At 41.2% G+C, this 22,479-nt stretch overlaps 1 protein-coding gene across 1 annotated transcript in view; it reads right to left on the minus strand.

Annotated features, from left to right (window-relative positions):
* Nucleotides 1-22,479, minus strand: part of KCNK10 (potassium two pore domain channel subfamily K member 10) — a 72,015-nt gene that overhangs the window by 24,235 nt on the left and 25,301 nt on the right. The window contains exons 2-4 of the mRNA XM_076343432.1: nt 21,546-21,874; nt 11,229-11,346; nt 7,856-8,016 (exon numbers count right to left, since the gene is read on the minus strand). Of these exons, the coding sequence (XP_076199547.1) occupies nt 7,856-8,016; nt 11,229-11,346; nt 21,546-21,874 (608 nt within the window). The remainder of the gene's footprint in view (nt 1-7,855; nt 8,017-11,228; nt 11,347-21,545; nt 21,875-22,479) is intronic.

Consider the following 22,479-nt stretch of genomic DNA (forward strand, 5'->3'; position numbering starts at 1 on the left):
GAAATTTTTTCTAATATCCAAACTGAACTGCCCCTGGCACAACTGAAGGCCATTTCCTCTTGTCCTATCACTTGTTACTTGGGAGAAGAGACCAACACCCACCTCGCTACAACCTCCTTTCAGGTAGTTGTAGAGAGCGATGAGGTCTCCCCTCAGCCTCCTTTTCTCCAGGCTAAACAACCCCAGTTCCCTCAGCTGCTCCTCAGAAGGCTTGTTCTCCAGACCCCTCACCAGCCTCGTTGCCCTTCTTTGGACTCGCCTCAATGTCTTTCTTGTAGTGAGGGGCCTAAAACTGAACACAGTATTCGAGGTGTGGCCTCACCAGTGCCAAGTACAGGGGCACGATCACTTCCCTACTTCTGCTGGCCACACTATTTCTGATACAGGCCAGGATGCCATTGGCCTTCTTGGCCGCCTGGGCACACTGCCGGCTCATGTTCAGCCGGCTGTCAACCAGCACCCCCAGGTCCTTTTCCTTTGGGCAGCTTTCCAGCCACTCTTCCCCAAGCCTGTAGCGCTGCATGGGGTTGTTGTGGCCGAAGTGCAGGACCCGGCACTTGGCCTTGTTGAACCTCATACAATTGGCCTCGGCCCATCGATCCAGCCTGTCCAGATCCCTCTGCAGAGCCTTCCTACCCTTGAGCAGATCAACACTCCCGCCCAACTTGGTGTCATCTGCAAACTTACTGAGGGTGCAGTCAATCCCCTCATCCAGATCATCAATTAAGATATTGAACAAGACCGGCCCCAGTACTGAGCCCTGGGGAACACCGCTTGTGACCGGCCACCAACTGGATTTAACTCCATTCACCACAATTCTCTGGGCCCGGCTGTCCAGCCAGTTTTTTACCCAGCAAAGAGTACACCCGTCCAAGCCATGAGCAGCCAGTTTCTCCAGGAGAATGCTGTGGGAAACAGTGTCAAAGGCTTTACTAAAGTCTAGGTAGGCAACATCCACAGCCTTTCCCTCATCCACTAAGCATGTCACCTTGTTGTAGGAGATCAGGTTAATCAAATAGGACCTGCCTTTCATAAACCCATGCTGACTGGGCCTGATCACCTGGTTGTCCTGTACGTGCCGCGTGATGGCACCCAAGATGATCTGCTCCATAACCTTCCCTGGCACCGACGTCAGACTGACAGGCCTGTAGCTCCCTGGATCCTCCTTCCGGCCCTTCTTGTAGATGGGTGTCACATTTACCAACCTCCAGTCAACTGGGACCTCCCTGGTTAGCCAGGACTGCTGATAAAGGATTGAAAGTGGCTTGGTGAGCACTTCTGCCAGCTCCCTCAGTACCTTTGGCTGGATCCCATCCGGCCCCATAGACCTGTGTGTGTCTAAGTGGTGTACAGGTCGCTAACCATTTCCCCTTGGATTATGGGGGCTTCATTTTGCCCCCCATCCCCGTCTTCCAGCTCAGGGGGCTGGGTACCTGGAGAACAACCAGTCTTACTATTAAAGATTGAGGCAAAGAAGGCATGAAGTACCTCAGCCTTTTCCTCATCTTTTGTCACTACGTTTCCCCCCGCATCCAATAAAGGATGGAGATTCTCCTTAGCCCTCCTTTTGTTGCTAATGTATTTATAGAAACATTTTTTATTGTCTTCTACAGCAGTAGCCAGATTAAGTTCTAGTTGGGCTTTGGCTCTTCTAATTTTCTCCGTGCATAAGCTCACAACATCCTTGTAGTCCTCCTGATCAAGTGGCTGTTTGCTCCTACTTTCCCATCTTCTAGCAGTATCTTCACATCAGCTTCACTTAATTTCTTTCATCCCTAACTACTTCTTCCAACCTCTCAGCCTCACTTCATCTTTAATTTCCATCTGGCTTCCTTCCTTCAAAACTTTCTGCTTCACAATGAACTTGCCATTTACTACTATCACATCCTTTTCTCTGCCTATATATTTTCCTGTCCATTTAAAAACACTGTTTACAAATCAGTATTTGTAAATACTGATCCTTGTTGGCTTCTATGGTATCAAAGTGCTAATAACCAGTAACAGAATATAATTCAATCTACTGTCTTTACTGCAACAATAAGAAATTCTTACTAGATTATGTAAATGTAGGATTCCTTTCTGGTGACTGATTTTTTGTATTTCTCAGCCATTTTGTTTTGGTGGAAATGACCCAGGAAATTGTTAGGCTAAGCTCTGAACACTGAAATTTCCACTCATAAATCTTGTATCATTTTGGAATAATACTGTGTATGTGCACCAGTAGGTTGAATTTCACACCCCGTCCTGACAGCTCTGTCCAGAGACAGGATGCCAGCAGATGGCAGATTGATCATTGTCCTGGACCACTCCCCTGTGGAAGTTCTTGAGTGAATTTTTTAAAAAAAATTGTAGCTTTTTTCCTTACTGAAAATTACAATGAATAACACTATATTAAAAAATAAAAGATACGGTGTTAATATCCTCAGTGGTTTTTTAGCAGCTGATGTAATAACACACTGATGCTGGCTAGTAATGAAATGCAATAAAACAAAATAAAAGAGATTGTGTTGATTTTTGGTATATTTTGATTAGATGTCAGGAAGTGGAGAGGAAACTTTTCCATCAGTCTTCCATTAACTTAATCTGCTCTGAAATGCAGGTGCCAGGCCATATATTCAGAACTACAAATAGGATCTTACTAGCTAACGTATCACTTAGGTTATAATACATTTATCTGTTAACCATGTCCCAGATTTTGAATTCAGTAACAAGAGTGCAAATCCAGAATGACTTCACTGGTTTGCCTAAGCAGTGATCTGGATTTGAATTTCTGGCTTTGGGAACAATCTCATCTGATTCAGCTGCCAAAAATGAGAAGAATCGATGCTGATATGGGACTGGAAGAGAAAGTGCAGGGTGGGGGCTGCCTGGCAGGAAGCAGACAGGGTCCCTGGGCTATGGCATCACCCTAGGGAAGAAGAGGTAAAGGTGGTACTTCAAGGAAACCTCAAACAACTTCTTTGAACAGCAAACTTTGCTGAGAACTCACTCACCAGTCCCGCACTGGTGTCAGGTATAACGCTACAAGTTTGATGTGAGCCAAGGGAAAGAAGAGGAGGAGAGCGAGAAAGATAATAGAGCAAATGGACAGACAGAGGGGAGACAAAGAAAAAAGACTGTATTTTTAAGTGTTCCTCCTCTGCACAGTTACTCTCCTGTACAAAGTTTATTTCCCAGGATCTGTTTTGCATTCAATTTCAGATAAGGAATTTGTCAAGACAATTCCTGTCACTTGTACAGTAACAAAAGAGATCAGAGAAGCCAAAAATCTCTAAAAAGAAGTTGAATCTCTAAGAGAAAGAGTTGCTAGGGTAGATCTGATGTATTCAGAAAGACAAACAACAAAGTTTAGGAAAGGTGGAGCTTTGGCAGTTACTAAAAGAAAGCTTTCCACCAGCTCAGTGGGACTTCTCTTACTCCTGCCCTAGCCCCAGCCCCACCTTCCAACTAAGAACTACTTTTCCTAGGACTGTTTCAAGTTTAAGGTAACGCCTACTGCTGTCTTTCAGAAAAAAGAAAAAAAGGTGTATATCATTTTCATAACACCTACATGTCTCAAATCTAGAACAAACCATTTCTCAAGAGATCAATGGACAAACAGGTTCTCTAAGCTGAAAACCTGAAAGACAGGTAGCAGATGGGTCTGTTCTGACAAGTCCCTGGTTCGGTGAAGTGTGAGTTGTTTACAGAGGCAATGCGTTTCTGCACAAAGTAGTGTATTTTCTTGAGACGTGAGCTTCAGGGGTGCAGCGTTGCCACCATCCATGTCTCTGGCTGCTCGCACACATTCCTGTACTGCAATTCACACCCTACCAGCTGTGTTGCCAGACATGTCCTCAGCATCATGCTGTAAGCCAGAGGAGTGAAAGCAGTAACCAAGTCCAGGAACTGCTCACAGTGGCTTCACCTTAGAAGCCAGAAAATCCTGGAGTGCTCTCAGAAGCATGTTGTGCCCAGGCTGAATGCCTGGATCTGTACTGAACTGCAAGATGAGGGAAGATCTGTCAGGTTATGCTCATCCCATCTACTTCCAGTGAGAATCTAAACACTCATTACAAAGTTTGAATAAAGACTATCTGAATTTAGCCTATATTTAACTCATGATAATGACAGCTGCTGCGTTCTGTAACTGTGCACTCTGCTTATGGAGTGCTTTCCTTTCTATCTTTAGATGCTTGCAGCCTCTGTGTGTACAGACCGAGCCAAAAGAATGGGGTTTGTACGGCTGTTTATTATAGAAATGGTCTCAGGTCATTCATCAGATCCCTCATGTATGTAAGATAACAATAATACTTTTACGGTTTTATGTCACCTTGGAATGCATATTTCATTTCTGTAGTGTCTGGAAAACTTTGCCAGGTGAAAGTTATCAACTTTTTAATTAGATTTTGAGTGTGTACATGGTTTTCTCAGATGGGCTGGGAGAACTGATTCATCACTGAACCCAGATATTCAATGCTTGTGACAAGTGCATATAGTGAATCTGGTGACCCTGTACATATCCATTTTCTGGGAAATCATACCTGTATGCATGTGAGAACAGACTAGTAGCCAGGCTCTGCCCCAGATTACTGAAGATGGGACATACAGGAATAATCAGTAGCTGAGTAGGTAGGGCTTGCGTGGGGGACACTTTGGTTTACCTCTCTGACCTGGTTGATGTTTATTTACTTGTACCAAACATGATTACTCCAGTAGGACAGATGGCATAGACTAGCCAAGTCATGGTGTTTGGGATACCTCCTCGTATCCGAGGCAGCGTCACTCTGCCAGTGCCTCCCGTTCTTGAAATGGTACATAAAAAGTTCCTGTTTTGACAAAGCATTATTTTGCAGTGAAATACTTCCAGCCCTACCTAGTCACAAATTAATAGTTGTTTTCCTGGTTATCTACACACCGAAATAGTGGCAATATTTTGGATTACAAGATGAGCAGTGCCATGTGTCCAGCTCCTCTGCTGAAATATTCTGTCAATACTCTGGAGGTAGTGTGTACTTGATAAGAGCAGATCTTTCTCCCCCTTTATGGAGTTCAAATTGTTCTTAAAATTCCCACAGAGTGCGTGGGCTGATCACTGCAATAGCTAAATGTGGCATTCTCTAATTCGTGCTGCTAATTAATGTAGGTTTGGTGGGGCTCCACACAAGTCATGTCAGAGGCAGCAGAAGTGCACTAGCACAATTCCTCTGGGAGGAATCCTCCTTTCATCTTTCCAGCTATGCCAGGGGATGCCAGGGGCAGGCTGTCCCTTGCATGGCATGGGCTCCATGCTCACAGTTACACTGTCGGATGGAGCAAGAGGCCTGTTAAGGAAATGCGTTGGGTGAAAAGACTGCTGTGCCAACAGAGAAACCTTCCTCTCTTTCCCACATACTGCCTCTTACCTAGCTTCAAAAATGATCCTAACCACAATGCAAGATCAAGTTGCCTTCATATCCCATCCACCTGTACAGACGACGGCAAAGTTGCAAGGATTTCAGGAACTCTTGGCTGCCCTGACACCAGCCGCATAAGATCCCTAAGGGTGAACGGGATAAACAGAGGCAACTGGAGACAGACAGAAGCAGAGTGTTGAGGCATATGCACATGGAAACTTGATATATTATAATGTTATATTAACTATTCTCCTAATTTTTATGTCCTCTCTTTAAAGGTTGTAGCAGCTTGCTTTACACCCACAAACATGCTGAATTTGAGTTCATTATGGAGACACTTACAAAGAAAGAAACAAGAGTTACACATTGAACTAAATTTTGTTCACTGCTCAGGATTAAATCAAGAACTGTTACTCCACTTGTGGATTCATCTGATTAGGTCCAAACATTTATGGAGCCTAACAATGTAAACACAATGTGATAATAAATTACATTATAATGTAATTTAAATTATAAATTATAATGATCATTATATCCTGCATTAGCTAACAATATAAAGTATATAGCATGTATATTAATGATCATATATAATATATCAAATGTTATGTAAATAATCATATAGAGTGAAACCACTGATATTAAGACTAGTTACTAAGATGCATGTAAATTGTAAACTCTGTCAGGAATAGTTCAAATAGCTGAACCTCATTACTAGGAATATTGAAGGAAATTATGTATAACCTCATCCACCAAATCACAAAAGAACAGATATAATGGATTTAGGAGAATCAAAATAAAAGAAATAAACATACATCTTGACTAAACAAGGGGACCACAGATCTCTAAATTGCTTTGGAAGCTGACAAAACACCAAGGAGGAAAAGAAATAGTTTAGATGGTTATAAACAACAAGCAACTGCATTAACTCAAGAAAAGGAAGGAGTACTTTGAATAACAAAAGAACTCCCATTATGTGCCAAAGGGCTATATTCTGTATGAAACATTAGTATCAGCATTCATCTGTGAATCTTAAAATACTTCAAGTAGAGCATGTATTATTTTATTCATAAACTATCATGCTGACAGTTTAATGGTCTTGTCCACGTCACCCAGAAAGCCAATACTACAGCTGACAATTAATCAAAGATTTTCTGACTCTCAAGTCAGAAAATCACTTCGAGATTGTAGTTTTTCTTGGGCAGAAGCAGGATGGAAGGTTCAGAGATTCCTTTGAAGTGAAGCAGGTATAATAAGAAGCTAGGTAAAAAAGAAATTAGGGATCTTGGCTACTTCTATTTTTGCAGGCCCAACCTGAGCCACCTTTCAATAACCTTATTTTCATTTCATGAAAATGTAGGCCACTTTCAAGTGCTCTCCAGTCAGGCATGTACATGCTTACTCACCCATAATCACTAGTCACCTTTTTCCACATTTAGCCTGAGAAATACTCCTTATGGCTGGTTTGGGACACTTCACAGTAATTTAATCAAAAGGGAAATTGCTCATACTCCAGTCTAATACTCAATTACTTCCTTTCAAAAACAGTTACAAGTAATTTGGTCTCATCTGTGGGAATGTTTTAGAAATAGATGCCTATTAAACTAACCAGCTTGGACAGCTTCTCATCCACTCCATCCCTAGAAAGACTTACCTCCAGTTACACTGCCTCCAAGGGAGGCATCACACAGGTCACTTCTAGAAGTTCTGCTTCAAAGAGAGAATCCCTGAAGTGAACCATCAGCAAATTAGCAAAACACTGTTTGCCAAGTCTGCGGCTCTGCTTGCGAAAGAATTGCTTACCGTGATACAGACTCAAAAATAGAGGGTACTGGCAACATGAAGGGAAATTACATATGAGAAAGTCTATACAGAAATCTAGTGTAGGATGTATCCATGGTAGGCAGGGCAGGTAAATACCATGAAGATGATTCCAGTCAGTGGCATTATGCCAGTTTTTGCAGCTGCAGATCTACTCCAACGCATCTGTCCGCTTGCAGTGAAAGCATATCACTCAGTCATCTCTCTTCCCAAGTTCACATTCACTCCAGTAACCCTGCTTTCCAAGTCTTTTAAGCTTTATTAGTAATACAGTCAGGACCTACTCTGCATCCCTGTTCCTCCAGAAGTTACACTACATTCTCCCTGTTTTCAGTGAACGTGTGTACGTATCTGAAGCAACCTGTGGTGTTTTGAAGGCTGTTTTACCACCAGTCCTTGTAAGGAACCTAGCTTAGGAGATACATTCCCCAGAGAGAGCCTCAAGAAGGAAACTCAGAGCCTGATCCACAACCCCTGCATCACCATCTAGAGAAGTCTATTTCTCTCCACTGATTACAGAGGCCCCTAAGGATGTTAAGCATCATCTCAACTAGTCATGTAAATATTTCATGGTGCCCAACATGTAAAAAACCCTGCAGGTAATAGCAACAGAATTAAAAGCAAGTTATACAAGACAAGCAAAAAACTGACAGTGAACTTACTCTGAAAACTTTTTCCACCCTTGCGATACCCTTCCCAAAGATGGTTCCAAGTTGGTCTCCAATCCCAGCCAGCAAGAAGCCAAACAGTGGAATGCCAAAGATGGCATACAAGATGCAGAAAACCTTGCCTCCAACAGTGCTTGGGGCAATGTTCCCATATCCTGAGGAGAAAAACAATTGTCAGACTCTCAGAACTTATACATGGCTTTTTAAAAAACACAACGGGTTTAGAAAAACTGCTGTTCCTGCAGGCATACCTTTGTTCCACATGTAATTCCTATTTACAGACTTTCCATGGCATGATGTCATTTCCCAGGCAAGATACTCCCTGTGATTTAGTTCTTCTTGTAGCCTCAGTTACCCATATTTTCTATAGATTCAGGTCCTATCTAAAGTTGATGTTTGATTAATTAATCTAGCTTGACTTATCATGGCACAAAAATCCCTCCATGCTGGCCTGGTGCCTGCGCGCTGCTGCTCCTCCTCTTGGGCTGTGCCAATGACTTCCTGATGGGAGTGTGATTCACCTGACAAGGCTCATTTTCAGTGGCTAGTTCATAATTTCCTCAGCCCCTCATCACACTGACTAGTTACACTGCAGCCTCCAAACTGTACCCACACTATGCAAATCTGTCCTTGAACTCTTTATTCAGTTCCCCTTTCAATTTGACAATAAAGAGCCTAACATTTGCATTTCATGAGGTTTTTTAGTAGCTTTTAACAAGGAAGTTTTTAAGCCTTCCCTCTGAAGACCCTACTTCATTTATATTTAAAAATCATTATTGATGCTGTAATCAAGGTGCATACATGCCTTCCTTCCATCCTCTGTTAGGGTAACCTGGGGCTGTTGAAAAGATGACAGATTCTGACCAAGACATAATTATCCAGCTGCATATCCTGAGTGAAAACACTCATTTTTGCCTAAGCATGTTTGGGCACGTTTTGTTTCAATTCCCAGCCTTGTAACTTCAGATAAAATATCGGGAACATCTGATACTGGCAGAAAGGCAGCTCTCCACCTGTCCTATGCAGTAAACTACATGTAGTCACCACGGTTTGTTCAGGCACTTCTTCCCTTCCCCACACCACCCATGTGAATTTAACTTTAGGAATCTACATAGAGGATTATGAGTCCAGTAGCCATGGTATTTCTGTTAAAATTTTAATGTTAAAGAGAAAAAACAGGAATTGTGGCAGTAATATTTGCATCTTCTTATTTAAGATCAGGTATCTTTATTGAAATGTTAGAGAGATTTGTATTCTGACTATTCATAATTATTTGAATATTAAAAATGATCACACAATCACAAATCACTGATGAAATAAAGTGGAAACACAGAGCACCCACAGAGATGGAGATCTAAGAGAGTATCATCTGCTTCATCTACAGCAATTCCTCCTGATCGTTGGGAATTAAGGCTAGGCTCCCAGGTCCTAATCCTGTTAGGTTTGTGACAATGGCACTGGGTATATCTCTCTGTCATGGGATGGTGAAAGGACTATGCTGACACACAACACTGCCTCCCCCCAACCCACAGTCCTTTTCATGGCTGCATCAATGATCCCAGATTTCTCCTAGAAGTCGAAGAAAATCCAGGCTCCACAGGCCAGTGGACTGAGGTTGACTAGGTAGTCTGCTGAGTGTCTGCCTAAGAGAAGCCTTAACAGGGCTCTGGTGGATTAAATTAAATCATTTTCATGCCCAGACACAATATGTAGACTTCATGCAGCCTATAAAAATCTCATTCATGGAGAATTTAAAGCAAATATGGGCAAAAATCCAAGCTCTTTTCAATAAGTTATTTAAATAGCAGATGTCAATGAATATGCCTACATAAACTATGCCTACATAGTGGCATTCATTTTAATGAGTAATTTAGAAGCTTGTCACTTGGGTCTATTGAGTAAACAAATGTTAAGGGAGGGTTTTCTTATATTTGATTCAGAAGTGTTTTCTTTCTCGACGCCCGCTGGTTTTATGCTACCATTAAAAATACATGGTAATGTAGCTTAGTATATAGAGGAACACAGGGAGGAGTGCGCTCTGTACAATCACTCTTTCACCCTCACTCTGACAACAAAGAAAAGGCAGAGCTAAAGGCACAGACTCCACTGTTTGAGATGATCACCACAGCAAGTCTTGTAACCGCCACAGGATTTTTTTTGTTGTATTACCTGCATAAAGAACTTGCAGAATTCAGTCAGATTCTCACACTTTAATGAAGGGTTATGTGGTTGTCAGATTATTTGTCTATACAGTCACCAGTGTGTGCATCACAGTTGTAATATGGAGAAGCACTCTATACAGTATTTAAATCAGAAGAATACACAAAGGCAATGCAAATAAAAAGCAACAATTTGCCAGTGATCTCCAAATAATCATCATCTTGACCTCTAACCATGACAGCACTGAAATCAAGCTTAAAATTCTAAAACCACTGTATAATTATCGGCAGATTAACTTTCTCATCAATGTTATCAGTTTATCATTTTTTTTCCTTCAGACCATCTTCTGAAATCCCAGCTGCTTGAACAGTCTTCAAGAGAGGAACTGGCTCACAGAGGACAGGATAAAAACCCTAGCATATCTAAGGCCAGCATTCAGAGATCAAGAGACTAAATACATTGAACACAATGTATAGGGGGGACAGATGATAAGGGCCTGAATAATGAACTTACTAAAATTAGTGGTTCAAGAAAAGTGAATAGAGCAGTTCAGTATACCCTTCATCTAATACAGAGAAATATGTCAATATTTCAAGGCCACAAATTCTAGAATGGAAAAAAAAAAGGGGTTTTTTACACAATGTACAATTCACAGAATTCCTTCCAATTATTAGTATGAAAGCGAGAAAAGATTTTAAAAAGGATGTGATACCTTTGTGAATACATTTCCAGTTGCAAGGAGTAGGGTATGAGAAGAATTACTTATATCAAACTTCAGAGCATAAGCCAAAATTAATTGATGTACTGAGGAAGAAAGTTACTCTTATGGGTAAATTCATCTATAATATTAAAATCCAAATTCCCAACAACCATAGAATAGTTATTTCATTGGGTATTAGTCTTGATCTTTTTAGTGAAAATTAAGACCACTTGCATCGACATCAAGAGCAGGGTTATAAAGCCTTAGCTACATCAGTGCTACTTGTTTTCAGTTCAGCATTGCTACTCTACCCTAATTGTGTAAACAGCTTCTGATATTTACCCAGAGGCTCAATGCCCTTGACACATACCAGAGGCATGCCTTCTGAGAACTGAGAGAAATACAGTTCAGCCACTTTATTTCTTTGTGATCTACCTTCCTCAAATTTATTTCATTATCCAGGTCTCAATGTGACTATGTATTTTAAAAGATGAACGATAAACATACCTATTGTTGTGATGACTGTTCCAGCAAAGAAAAAGGCACTTCCGAGGTCCCAATGACTGCTGTTGTTAGAGGAATTTCCTATGGGACTGACTCCTGCATTATCAGCATCAATAGCATGCTGCAAAGAAAGAGACGACAAATCAGCCTTATGCATGCCTTATCATATCCTATGCAAGTCGGTATAGGCTCCAAAGGGAAATTTCTAGGACCATGGGAATAGCTTAGAGTTAAACTTTTTAATACCTGCTCAAAGTATAGTAGCATCCTCTGTACACAAGAGCTGAATATATGACTGAACTAAATAGCTATTAAGGTGGAAGAAAGATAAGATGCACAGACAAATGACAAAAGATACAAAGCAATTGAGAAGTAGAGGACCAACACCACAAAGAGATCCATAAATATCGTTCTTGTAGCAATAATTGCCAAAGGAAAAATTCCCCAATGGGAACAGCTGATGTTAGAAGCAGCAAGAAGGGTGGTAAACACAAATGATGTTCGTGAAGTCAACTGAAGCTAGTCAGCCAAGGATTTTAATTCCCAGACAATTAATAATTGATTGTTACTTATATTTTATGCTAACTAAAGAAAAAACAGGATATATATATCCCATTTGAAATGAACAAATAGGATAGCTATGGAAACATCATGAAACATCTTTGTGATCAGCTAGGACTTCCCAGTTGCCACACTGGACATGATCACGTGTCCACAAGTATAGCATGGTACAGAGACTCCCAGCTAGTGCTTGAATGAACTAAATCCAGAACAGAAGCTGAAGTAGCTGTACTGCTTCCAGGTCACTGTCCTATGTCTCACACAGCACTAAATCAAACCAGGCAGACGTATCAGCCTGCTGAATGTTTGCTTGGGAATTTCTAAAAATGCACTATACTGTATCATGGAGACATACACATTTGCCTTTCATTGCAGCTTCACAGTCCAAAGTAAGGTAGAGCTAAATACATCAGCCTCTGTGCTGGTTTTGGCTGGGATAGAGTTAATTTTCTTCTTAGTAGCTAGTATGAGGCTATGTTTTGGATTTGTGCTGAAAACCGTGTTGATAACACAGGAACGTTTTAGTTACTGCTGAGCAGTGCTTACATAGAGTCAAGGCCTCTTCTGCTTCTCACCCCACCCCACCAGCGAGCAGGCTGGAGGTGCACAAGAAGTTGGGAGGGGACACAGCTGGGACAGCTGACCCCAACTGACCAAAGGGATATTCCATACCATATGACGTCATGCTCAGCATATAAAGCTGGGGGAAGAAGAAGGAAGTTCGGAGTGATGGCGTTTGTCTTCCCAAGTAACCGTTATGCATGATGGAGCCCTGCTTTCCTGGAGATGGCTGAACACCTGCCTGCCGATGGGAAGTAGTGAATGAATTCCTTGGTTCGGTTTGCTTTGCTTGTGCATGCGGCTTTTGCTTTACCTATTAAGCTGCCTTTATCTCAGCCCACGAGTTTTCTCACTTTTACTCTTCCAATTCTCTCCACCATCCCACTGGGGGGGGAGTGAGCGAGCAGCTGTGTGGTGCTTAGTTGCCAGCTGGGGTTAAACCACGACAGTCTCCAAAGTAGAGAAATAAATCTCTCATCAGCACCTGGCACATTCAGCTGAATTGCTCTGAGTTCAATTTTGAGATGCCCTTTGGTACATATTCTCTAGTTGATTGTAGATCTCATGCAATCTATTGCCCATTGTAGAGAAATTCAGTCCTCACTCTGGAACAGCAGCTAAAATGACTGCCTTTCAAAGTAAATCTCTCCTTCCCAAATGTTCCCAACTGAGATTAATTTCCGTAAAACCAATGCAAAGGAATCAAGTTTCTCTCTTTCTGCCTCTTACCATTTTCAGCTCTTTGCCTTTCTCCCATTCTGTTCCAACCTCACTTCATGTTGCTGTTATCATGCTACTAACATTACCCCTTCTCTCTCACTCTGATATTTGCTCCTCCTCCTAAATATTGTCACCAGCCTTTAGCCTTGGTTATTTCAGTGAACTTATTGCCAGGCTCAACAGGAGAGGCAAAGTGCTGCCTCTTACATCCTCTCTTTCTTTGACTTTTTTCAACACAGAATTCCCACCTATCAATACAAGTTGTTTTGACTTTTCTTATTTCATTTCTTTAACCACTTCTCTTTTCCCTCTGACTTATGATCTATGAATTGTCACTGTGACTTTTTATTTCACCTTTTTCTATACAGTCCATGTGCAAAGCAAGGTTAACCATTCTATTTTACCATTGCCCCACTTCTCATCTGTTCATGTCTATGATTTCTCTCCTGATCTTCTCTATAACCTCATGTTCTCCTGTGCTTTTAGCACTGACTTTTAAATGCATCTATTTAACACCTCTTCTATCCCTAGCTTTCATGATACACTTTCCTCCTCATTCACCTCTTCCCTCTGATGGTTCATTTATCACATTTTTTCTTTTCTTCCCCTTCCATTTTGCACTGTTCTTCACTCATTTTTTGCCTGTATTTCCAACTGACTTCACCATCACAAATGTTCCTCTACCACATTTTTTTCCTTGGGCTAGTTTCAGCTAATATGCTCTCCAGTTTTTACTTATTCATCACATTGCCCCACAAAAAGGGAAAGGAGTGGGAGAAGAGGTGCATGGGCAAGAACAGAGGCTAGGTATATCTAAAGACATCAGTACGGGACAGCCTTTTTTAACCGTAGAGCTGCTATATGCCAGGCTAAGCTGATTGTGAAGTTACAGCATGAGCAAGCACCAGACTGAACTGGTTGCATTTCATGTGGGCAGAAAGCCAGGGTTCCTCAGCACCTGTCCATACCTCAAGAAACAGGGATATAGAGAAAGGAAGTGTTTAGGACCAAACCCTTTGAAAGGGCTTCTGTCCCAGTTGCTGGCATATTGCGGGTGGTGTGAAAGCAGAGATCATTTGTTTGTTTACCCGGAAGAGCGTAAATCAGCATAACAGACAAGGTTGCCTGTTTAAATAGGCCATGACACACTGTCAGCTACCCTGGCATGTTACTTCTGCCAAGGAATGCTGCTTGCCTTCCCCTTGAGTGTGTGAATGTCAGCGAGCTAATTACAACACTTTAATCACATTTGGTTTACACAGTTTAGCAAGTCTATTAGGGCCAAGCACTAACCCCTGAAGTGAAGGAGTGTCCCGTTGCCTTAGGTAGCTTTGAGTTCCCTTCTGATCCAGAACAAATTCATTTTTTCTTTAAAGCTTGACTGACATCATTCATTTATAAATATCCAACTATTCCAATGCTATCTCTTAATACATAGTATTTTGCATACAGCAATGGAGGACAGAAAGGGATCAGTAAGAGGAGAGCAGCCCTGCAGTTAGCAGCACTTAAATATGCAATTTCAGGTCATGCGATGAGTAAAGGGTGCCTTACTACCACCACCACAAGTCCACCTACACAGAAGTATCCTGCTGGATGAAGACCGACACAAAACTCAAACAAGGACACTTTCACTGGCAAGACTCTCCCGGTTCACACAGACCATGAAATTTTACAACAGTTTCCCATCTGTGAAACTTCAGATAGGGTTTGCAGCATGACCTGAAGAGCTGCATCCTCAGGTTATCTTGGAGTAGGGAAAGAACCAATTTCCAGAGTGCTAACCACTCTGCTGGCAAACCTTCTGCATTTAAGACATTTTTAAACTAGTAGTTTCAGGTATTTTTATAGTTGAAGTATCATCAAAAGTAACAGGTCATCAAAGTACCCATAGCTGTTTGACACTTACTCCTTTCCTGATCCCTTCTTCCTTCTCAAGAGGAGTTACATGCACAGTGCACAACATTTTTTCAATATTTTTTATGAATTCAAAAAGCATTCTTCTTTAATTAATGATTATTAATCTATGGTAATTTATCTTTGAAATGCCACCCATTCAGGGAAGGCAATAACTTGGAATACCTCAAAGGGCTGAAATTGTCTTTCTTGCTGTTCAAGTAATGGATGTGTCCTAGAGCCGATAGGCAGATAGGAGTGAGGGTAATGACAAAACTACCAAAGTAAATCAAAGTACTCAATATTTTTTTTTTAAACATATATTTCTGATCACAATTTTCAGTTTGGTTCCCTATCATTGTATAGATGTGTATTTTACTCTCGGCCCCTTTGGTGTCAGCACACTATAGTCCCTCTAACCAAAAAGACATGATCTGGTGAATATGCATGGGACTGAAGGCAAACCCCACAGCAAAAGCCCAGCATATGTGGTGATACTGGGACGACTGAATCCTGTATTCCCAAAGAGAGTGCAATCCAGACTCCATCTCAATCTGGAATAGGCTTTATCAATTCCACCTGTTGATATTCAGGCAGCAATATTTAAAGGCTATGAGGCATGGGCTCACCCTGGACTGCCTAGTCATTCACATACAGGACTCAAAGGCCAAAGAAAGGTATAGTGAACTCTAACTTGTCTCACTAGATGTCAAGAGTTCCCCCCTACAACATAAGATCGAAACAGTATCTCTTCTCTATTGATAAAATCAGTGATAATCTCCTTATACCAAATAGAAACTACTGGGGTTTCACCGTCCCAGTCCCTGCCCCAGCGACGCCGTATAAGCGTCGGGCTCCTGTTCCCCGCAGCCCTGCCCTGCCCAGCCACAGGCTCCGCCGAGCTGGAGCCTGACGTGTGGGCTGATGTCCCGGCCCAGCCTCAGCTCGTCCCCGTCCCCAGGGAGGTGCCTGATAGTCTGGGCTGGGGGATGCCCCTGGCTGCCTCCGGCCAGCCATGCTCCCTGGCTGGCAGTGGTGGGGTCCACAGCTGCCAGCTCCCTGTCCCCTGGGGTGCAGGTGGTCCTCACTGTGCCCGGATACTCACATATCTGATCCTCCTTGGTGCGTGAGTGAGTACATGCCAGCCTTCACTGATGTATTATGTACTTTGATCACTAATTAAGACAATTATATCAAGAAAAAGTCTAGAGTTATGCTCATAGGCAACAAGACAGCTGGGAGCTGGTGCAGCTGATGAGGAGACAGGAACCAAACAGACTGTTTCTGGTTTCTCTGGGAAGAAAGGCTTTTATCTGGTTCACTTGTTCATGTTTCTTTAATTTCTCCAGTAAGATCCCAAGCATAAAGAAGACAAATCTTTTCCAAGGACAAGCATAATACCCTTCTTGAGTGCTGAGCTACTCAAAGGATGTACCCTATGTGTAACCAAGGATAGGAATTTGATAAGAAAAGAAAATTCTTGTCATCTTTTTTCCAGTTCCATTAATTCCTCTCCACAGATCATGCTAATCCAATAATGATTATCTCCCTCTACAATTATTTTCCAAGCAGATACCTATCAAGCATACAAAAAGTTGTTTCAATTGCCTTTCATACTCTGATGTTTCTCTATTACGATTATTAGGATGCTTCTCATTAGCAAGCAGCTTTTAAAGACTAATTCCTTAATAACTTTTCTCTATACTCCCTACCTCTCTACTTATTCTCACCACTCCTCATACAGTGATTAAGGGATCCTCATTATAAATTCCTATTTATTCACTTTTCCACAACAGCATTTTTGAAGGACCAAGGCCAGCAATTTTTGTTCAGGTATAATCAAAAATAATAAGCTTTGAAAGCCCATCTCTTAAATATTTCTGCCTATCCCATAAAGGTCTTTAGGTGACAGTCAGCGAGATAGTGATCTACCTACACTTGCAGTGATTCGATTGTCGTGCATGCATTGTGTCTGAGGGCAGACCTACAGCATTCAACAAGGGACATGCACAGAGATCTAAGTCCAAAGGGCTTAGCTCCCTGCAAACTTCTTAGTTAAGTTCTGGAAGCAATGTAGCTACAGTACAGCTGCAGACTTCTGCAGCATCCTAGGCTCAGTCTGTCTCCTATACAACTGGAGTATCTCTGGACTGAAGTTACAAACTAGGGTGCTGCACCAACTTAGACAGACCCCAAGAGATCTGAATTCTTTTTTCACATCCTTTTAGGGGGAATAAGGTAAAATAAAGATCAGGGGCAGAAGGGAAGTTGAGACATATAGAAGACAACCTCCAGAGGCACAGGCAGAAGGTTCAATAATCAGACATTTACCATTGTTTTTCTTAACAGTTCAAATAGTCCTTTCCTGTATTCAGCAACAGGCAAGTCATAGTTAACTCAAAATACTTTTTTTTTCTGCTCCATCTAGAGCTTTCTTCTAGCACATGAAAGCCATCCAAGTTATCTTCATTTTACAAGGAAACACCCTGAAAAGACAAGCTGGCTTATGCCACTAGTGAACCTGCCAAGCAGCTGAAAACTGAAACATCTTTACAGGATGTTCCCTTTCTTGCTTACCTTCAGGGCAAAAGTAGTTCAGAACACTAATCAAAAGTGCCTATCCAAAATATGAACTCTTACTAACATAATTAGCCAGTAAAGCCTGACTAGCTTATTTCCAGCTCTGCTTCCTTTTCAGCGTACAGGCTAACTCTATCGAGTTGCTGTAGTCATTAGTGGACATTGATAATATGACTTAGTTCCCAGGTGGGTAATTTTTTTTTTTTATACTATAATCACTCACACTCCTAAATTAAACCCTGAAGGAAAAGGAAGAAGAAAGCAGCCTGCCAATAACCTAAGTAACTTCTCACAGTAGCAAGCCACTCTATCTTACATCATTGTACAGGGCTCATTATGAAAGCAGGGCTCATTACAAAAGTTTTTACTCATACACGGTGCACAGGCTACGTAGAAACAGAATATGAATATTCTTACCAGGTCCATAGGAATTACTTTGCCAAAACACAGTGATGGTCTTCCTGCCTGCCTCTCCTGATGATAGATAACATCTGATCTTTCTGAGAGGCATAGCCTCATATACACTCTAAGTGTATGTTATTACAAAGGCAAGAAGACTTGTTTTTGACCCCAGCTACAAATAAGCTTATGCTATAACATATAAGAACAAAAAAAAAGTTTTTTAATATGTTAGCAGGTGTAACTACCAATGTTATTTTTCTTTTCAACTGTACGTCCAGCCACTTGAGTCCTGCTGCCTTCTGCTATTTGTTCAAATGGGTACAATACAGCTAAATGTACTTGAAGCACCTGAAGTGTCATTGTCTTTTAGCATATTCTAGATTTCACTTCCCTCTAACTCTGAAAATTCAAAAGTATTGAGATAGAGTACACAATCTTGCCATTTTCTTATTCTGGTATTCACCATTGTGCCAAATCGTAGATCACATAAGGCATTAAATAATGAACTTGCTTCACTGCAACAAATGTCTTCAGAAGCAGAAATGGGCTTTAAATATTTACAGTTAAGAACTTCCACTTCAGGTGACTTTGGACAATATAGACTGCACTGTGAAATACCTGCTATTGTTAAGAAATAATTATCTGTCATTGTGTTAGTATTAGACAGACCTGAACCAAAACCCAAGAGATAAATACAAATTTAACATACTTTGAATCTTCCTAGGGATTTGCAGTTTTCATCACTATATTACTTCTGAAGTCTATGAATGAACTTCACAGTCTGGACTCAGCAATTCACATTTGTGCTACCAGTGCTAATATTTGCAATGAGTTATTAGAGATGAAGTTGGAAAGGATGTCTCATCCACACTAAATTTTAACAGCTTCTTCATGCAGTGCCGTACATATTCCTTACAGTTTTTCCAAAGGAAGATCCTTTGAAAGATTAAAATTTAGGCAAAGGGATAAATTTTTCCATCATTAGCCTTATAAAGACCATGACACTCCTTTCCTCTTCTCCTTAAAGGATTGTTCCAGAGCCACCCCCACAGTAAAAGGATACAAGCCAGTTCTAAGGTCTCTCTTTTTGTATTTTTTCCATATTCTCCAAAGCACAGAGGTGAATCAACACAGTCATTCTGGAGAGTATGATCTGTAGTCATCTAAAGGTTTTCAGGTAGTCAACTAACATTAATTATAAATAGCTCCCTTAGCGGTAGCCAGGTGCTGACTGCACACAGCACAGCAGCCAGGACCCATGGAGGCTGCCACATCAGTCTGAAATCACAGTTGTAAAGGCAGATGCAGCATTTGGTGCAATGCAGAAATGCATTGTGCCAGCCAGGGAGATGTCACTTTTGAGATCATCGACATGAAGGCATGAAAGCACAATGTTAACCCCCTGACATTATCTTCAAGCAGTAGTTCACTGTTCTTCTATGCAAGTCAGTAACAATCAGAGTTTTCTGTACCAGCATACCCAACTACATCCCTGGAGCCAGTTTCACCCCCAGACATACAGAAGAATCCAAAGGAACTTGTTCTTTATTGACAAATCTGTTTCAATATTTCACATCACTTGGCCTTAAGACATTCACATGCTAAGCTGCTAAACCCATTTAATTTACCTTTGCAAAATGATTTCCAGTTACCCAGTGTAATGCCCGAGGACATACTGAAATCTCAGGAGATAAGATTCGTTCAGAATATCTGCCTTCTAATGACACAGTATGCTTGTTTTTTATTTTAGTGTCACCACTTTTGAGGTGAAAGAAGGAAAAATATTGTGTAAAATAAAGAATTAAAACTGGTACATAGCTTAGGCTAGAGAAGAGAGGCTATGTAGAAATCTTTGTACTGCAGTCGGTATGCAGAAGTCTACCATCCTGTTGAGGTGCTTTGCTTGTTGCACCTATGTCCTGCTTTCTGCTAGAAAAGAAAGCATTTTGCATATCTTTTAATAGTGGCATCAAGGGAATACAAACTTCTTGCTTTTAGTATTTTTTAGAAATCCTTTAATCAGCCAGTACACATTATACCTATGGAGTTGAGGGAAATACAGATCTCTGCAACACTGCCATGAGAAAGACTTCTGAACCAATATCCCTGAACAGAATTCACCCTGCCAGCCAAACATGTTCACCTGTCTTTTACAGACAGATGAAGGATGTGATCCAAGCCAGCCCTGATCCAAAAGCTGTATAGTCACATCAGCACAATACCGCTTCCTGCTGAAGCAGGTTTGGCTTCTTAGCTACAGTACCAGGCTGCCCAAAGGTACAGGTACACAGCTTCTGACTCAGAACTGACCTGTCTTCTGTGAACACAGAGCACAAGCAGGGACAGCCCACATCTATCTGCAAAGAAACAGAAAGAATTTGTTTTGCTTAAGAGAGACAGAAGAGCATTGCTGTCTACACATGTAGGCAAGGGAGAGGAATCAATTAAGCAATGGGATGTTGTCTGTGGTAGACCAACTACAAGGAAACTGAACAAGTTTAGGCTGAAAAATAGGAGAATGCTTTTTCCATCACAGCAAGGAGATACTGGAACAGCTTCTTAAAAGAAATGCTAATCTTATAAATTTGATTCACTTATAGAAAGGGTTTTATAACACAGTTGGGTGGACAGACACAAGAATCCAGGGGATAGCTCTTTGTTCTTTCAAACCACCTGAAATCACAACAGAGCTCTGGTGTGACACCCCAGAGGGAAACACATTGTGCTCTTGGAAGGCTAAGACACAAATTCAGGTCTGAAATATGAGGCTGAAGTTCAACTTTGGAATATATTCCTTAGGTATCTCACATTTCTTACCTAATCTCTATTTTCTCCAGGCTGACAGGTTTCTACATGGGATCCTAGAAGATACTCTACTGAAGTCTTGTAAGATCCATAATACTTTCCTTGTCTAGAGTTTTAACCAATGAAAGATAACTCTATCCTTGATAGACCTTTCTTGCATGTTATTCCATTTTCCGCTTTTCCCTACATACTTGATATTTATTTCCTTCAAAATTGATTCTACAGCTTTGCATACTAGACCAGACTAAAAATTCTGTAGTTCTTAAATGCCAATTATTTTCTATTTTTAATTGTATACTTCATCATCATTCATTTACCTAAAATTTGCAATAGTAAACCTGTAAATTAATACATCAGTAAGTTTAGAATTCTTGGCTGAATATTTATTTCAAAATTCCCACTTATCATTTTCTGTTTACTCTCCTAGTTGCTGTGTTTAATTTTGGAGGAAGAATTAAGAACTTAATATCATTTGAAAATTTACAGAGTTGATGGGCAAATGTCTTGCAAATCTGTCACCTCTCACAAAAATTTCTTCCAGATATTAAGTTCTGATTTTCTTTGCACACATTTTTCATTATTCTAGTCAATACATTTAACCTCTGTTTACAATGTTTTGGAGACATAGTTTCTGTTTCCCGGACTTTAAAATGACTGGGAAAGAGCCTGCTTTTCACACTGCCTATTGCAAGGGCTTTGTGAACAATTTCGTTCCCCACCGACTCAGCTGATCAACGGGCCATCAAGCTGTTTACCCTAACTTCCAAGAAGTACTGTCTTCTTCACATGGCCTACCTGAATCAGCGTCTCCAGCTCTAGCTGGGTTACACAAACATGCTCCCGAAGAAAGTCAGCCTTCTCTAGCGCAATTGTGTTCTTCTGCCTGCTTTCGAAGGGCTGCTCCAGGGCACGGAAGACAAGTCCTCCTGTCACCAGGTAAACTACCACCACGACAAAGATGGCCACCACTGTTTTCCACTTCATGACTGTCTGCAGGCCTTGAGAAGGGGTTTCCATGGTAGCAACGACAGTGGCTCGGGAGGAAATGGAGAGCCGTGGAGCTGGGTAATGCCCGTTAGTTTTGGGCTCTGGTTCACAAGCTGGCACTGGTGAGGGTACAGCCACTGAAACACAAAGTAAAAAAATCTTATTCAAAATCAAATCCCTAAGGGTATGACCTTGATCTTCATATACAACTTTCCTAAATACCATTTTCAAGACTCTCGCATAAACCATGTTATTCACATAGATGCGATTCTTCTCACCTGGAAGGCTCCATGTGTGTTTGTCCATCCATACACAAGCCACCTCAAGGGTTTGCTTCACCCATTACTTCTAGAACTGGACAGGCCAGCTGCATATGCAAAAACTTCAGAAGGATGCAGAAAACCATTTATCCAAAAAGAACATGAAAATTTTGACTAGTTAAGGTATAAATTACACAAAGTGGTGTTTGGTGAGGGACTCTGGCAGTGATTTATGTCCTTAAATCATAATACTAATAGTATTAATAGTGCTAGGAAATTGAACTGTTAATGATCAGTGATCGCTACCTGGCCTGGTATTGACAGAAACAGAAAATGCTTTGCAAACCACTATGCTGTTTGGCTCACCAACATAAGCAGGTCCATATTGTTTACACGGATTCACAAAATCGTTACTTCTGAAAATGTTCTTAAAGCCTGGAAGCTTCCCAAATTTTAGCATAAATTGTTCTTCAGCCAAAGCA

The sequence above is a fragment of the Aptenodytes patagonicus genome, chromosome 7, assembly GCF_965638725.1.
Source record: "Aptenodytes patagonicus chromosome 7, bAptPat1.pri.cur, whole genome shotgun sequence".
NCBI lineage: Eukaryota > Metazoa > Chordata > Aves > Sphenisciformes > Spheniscidae > Aptenodytes > Aptenodytes patagonicus.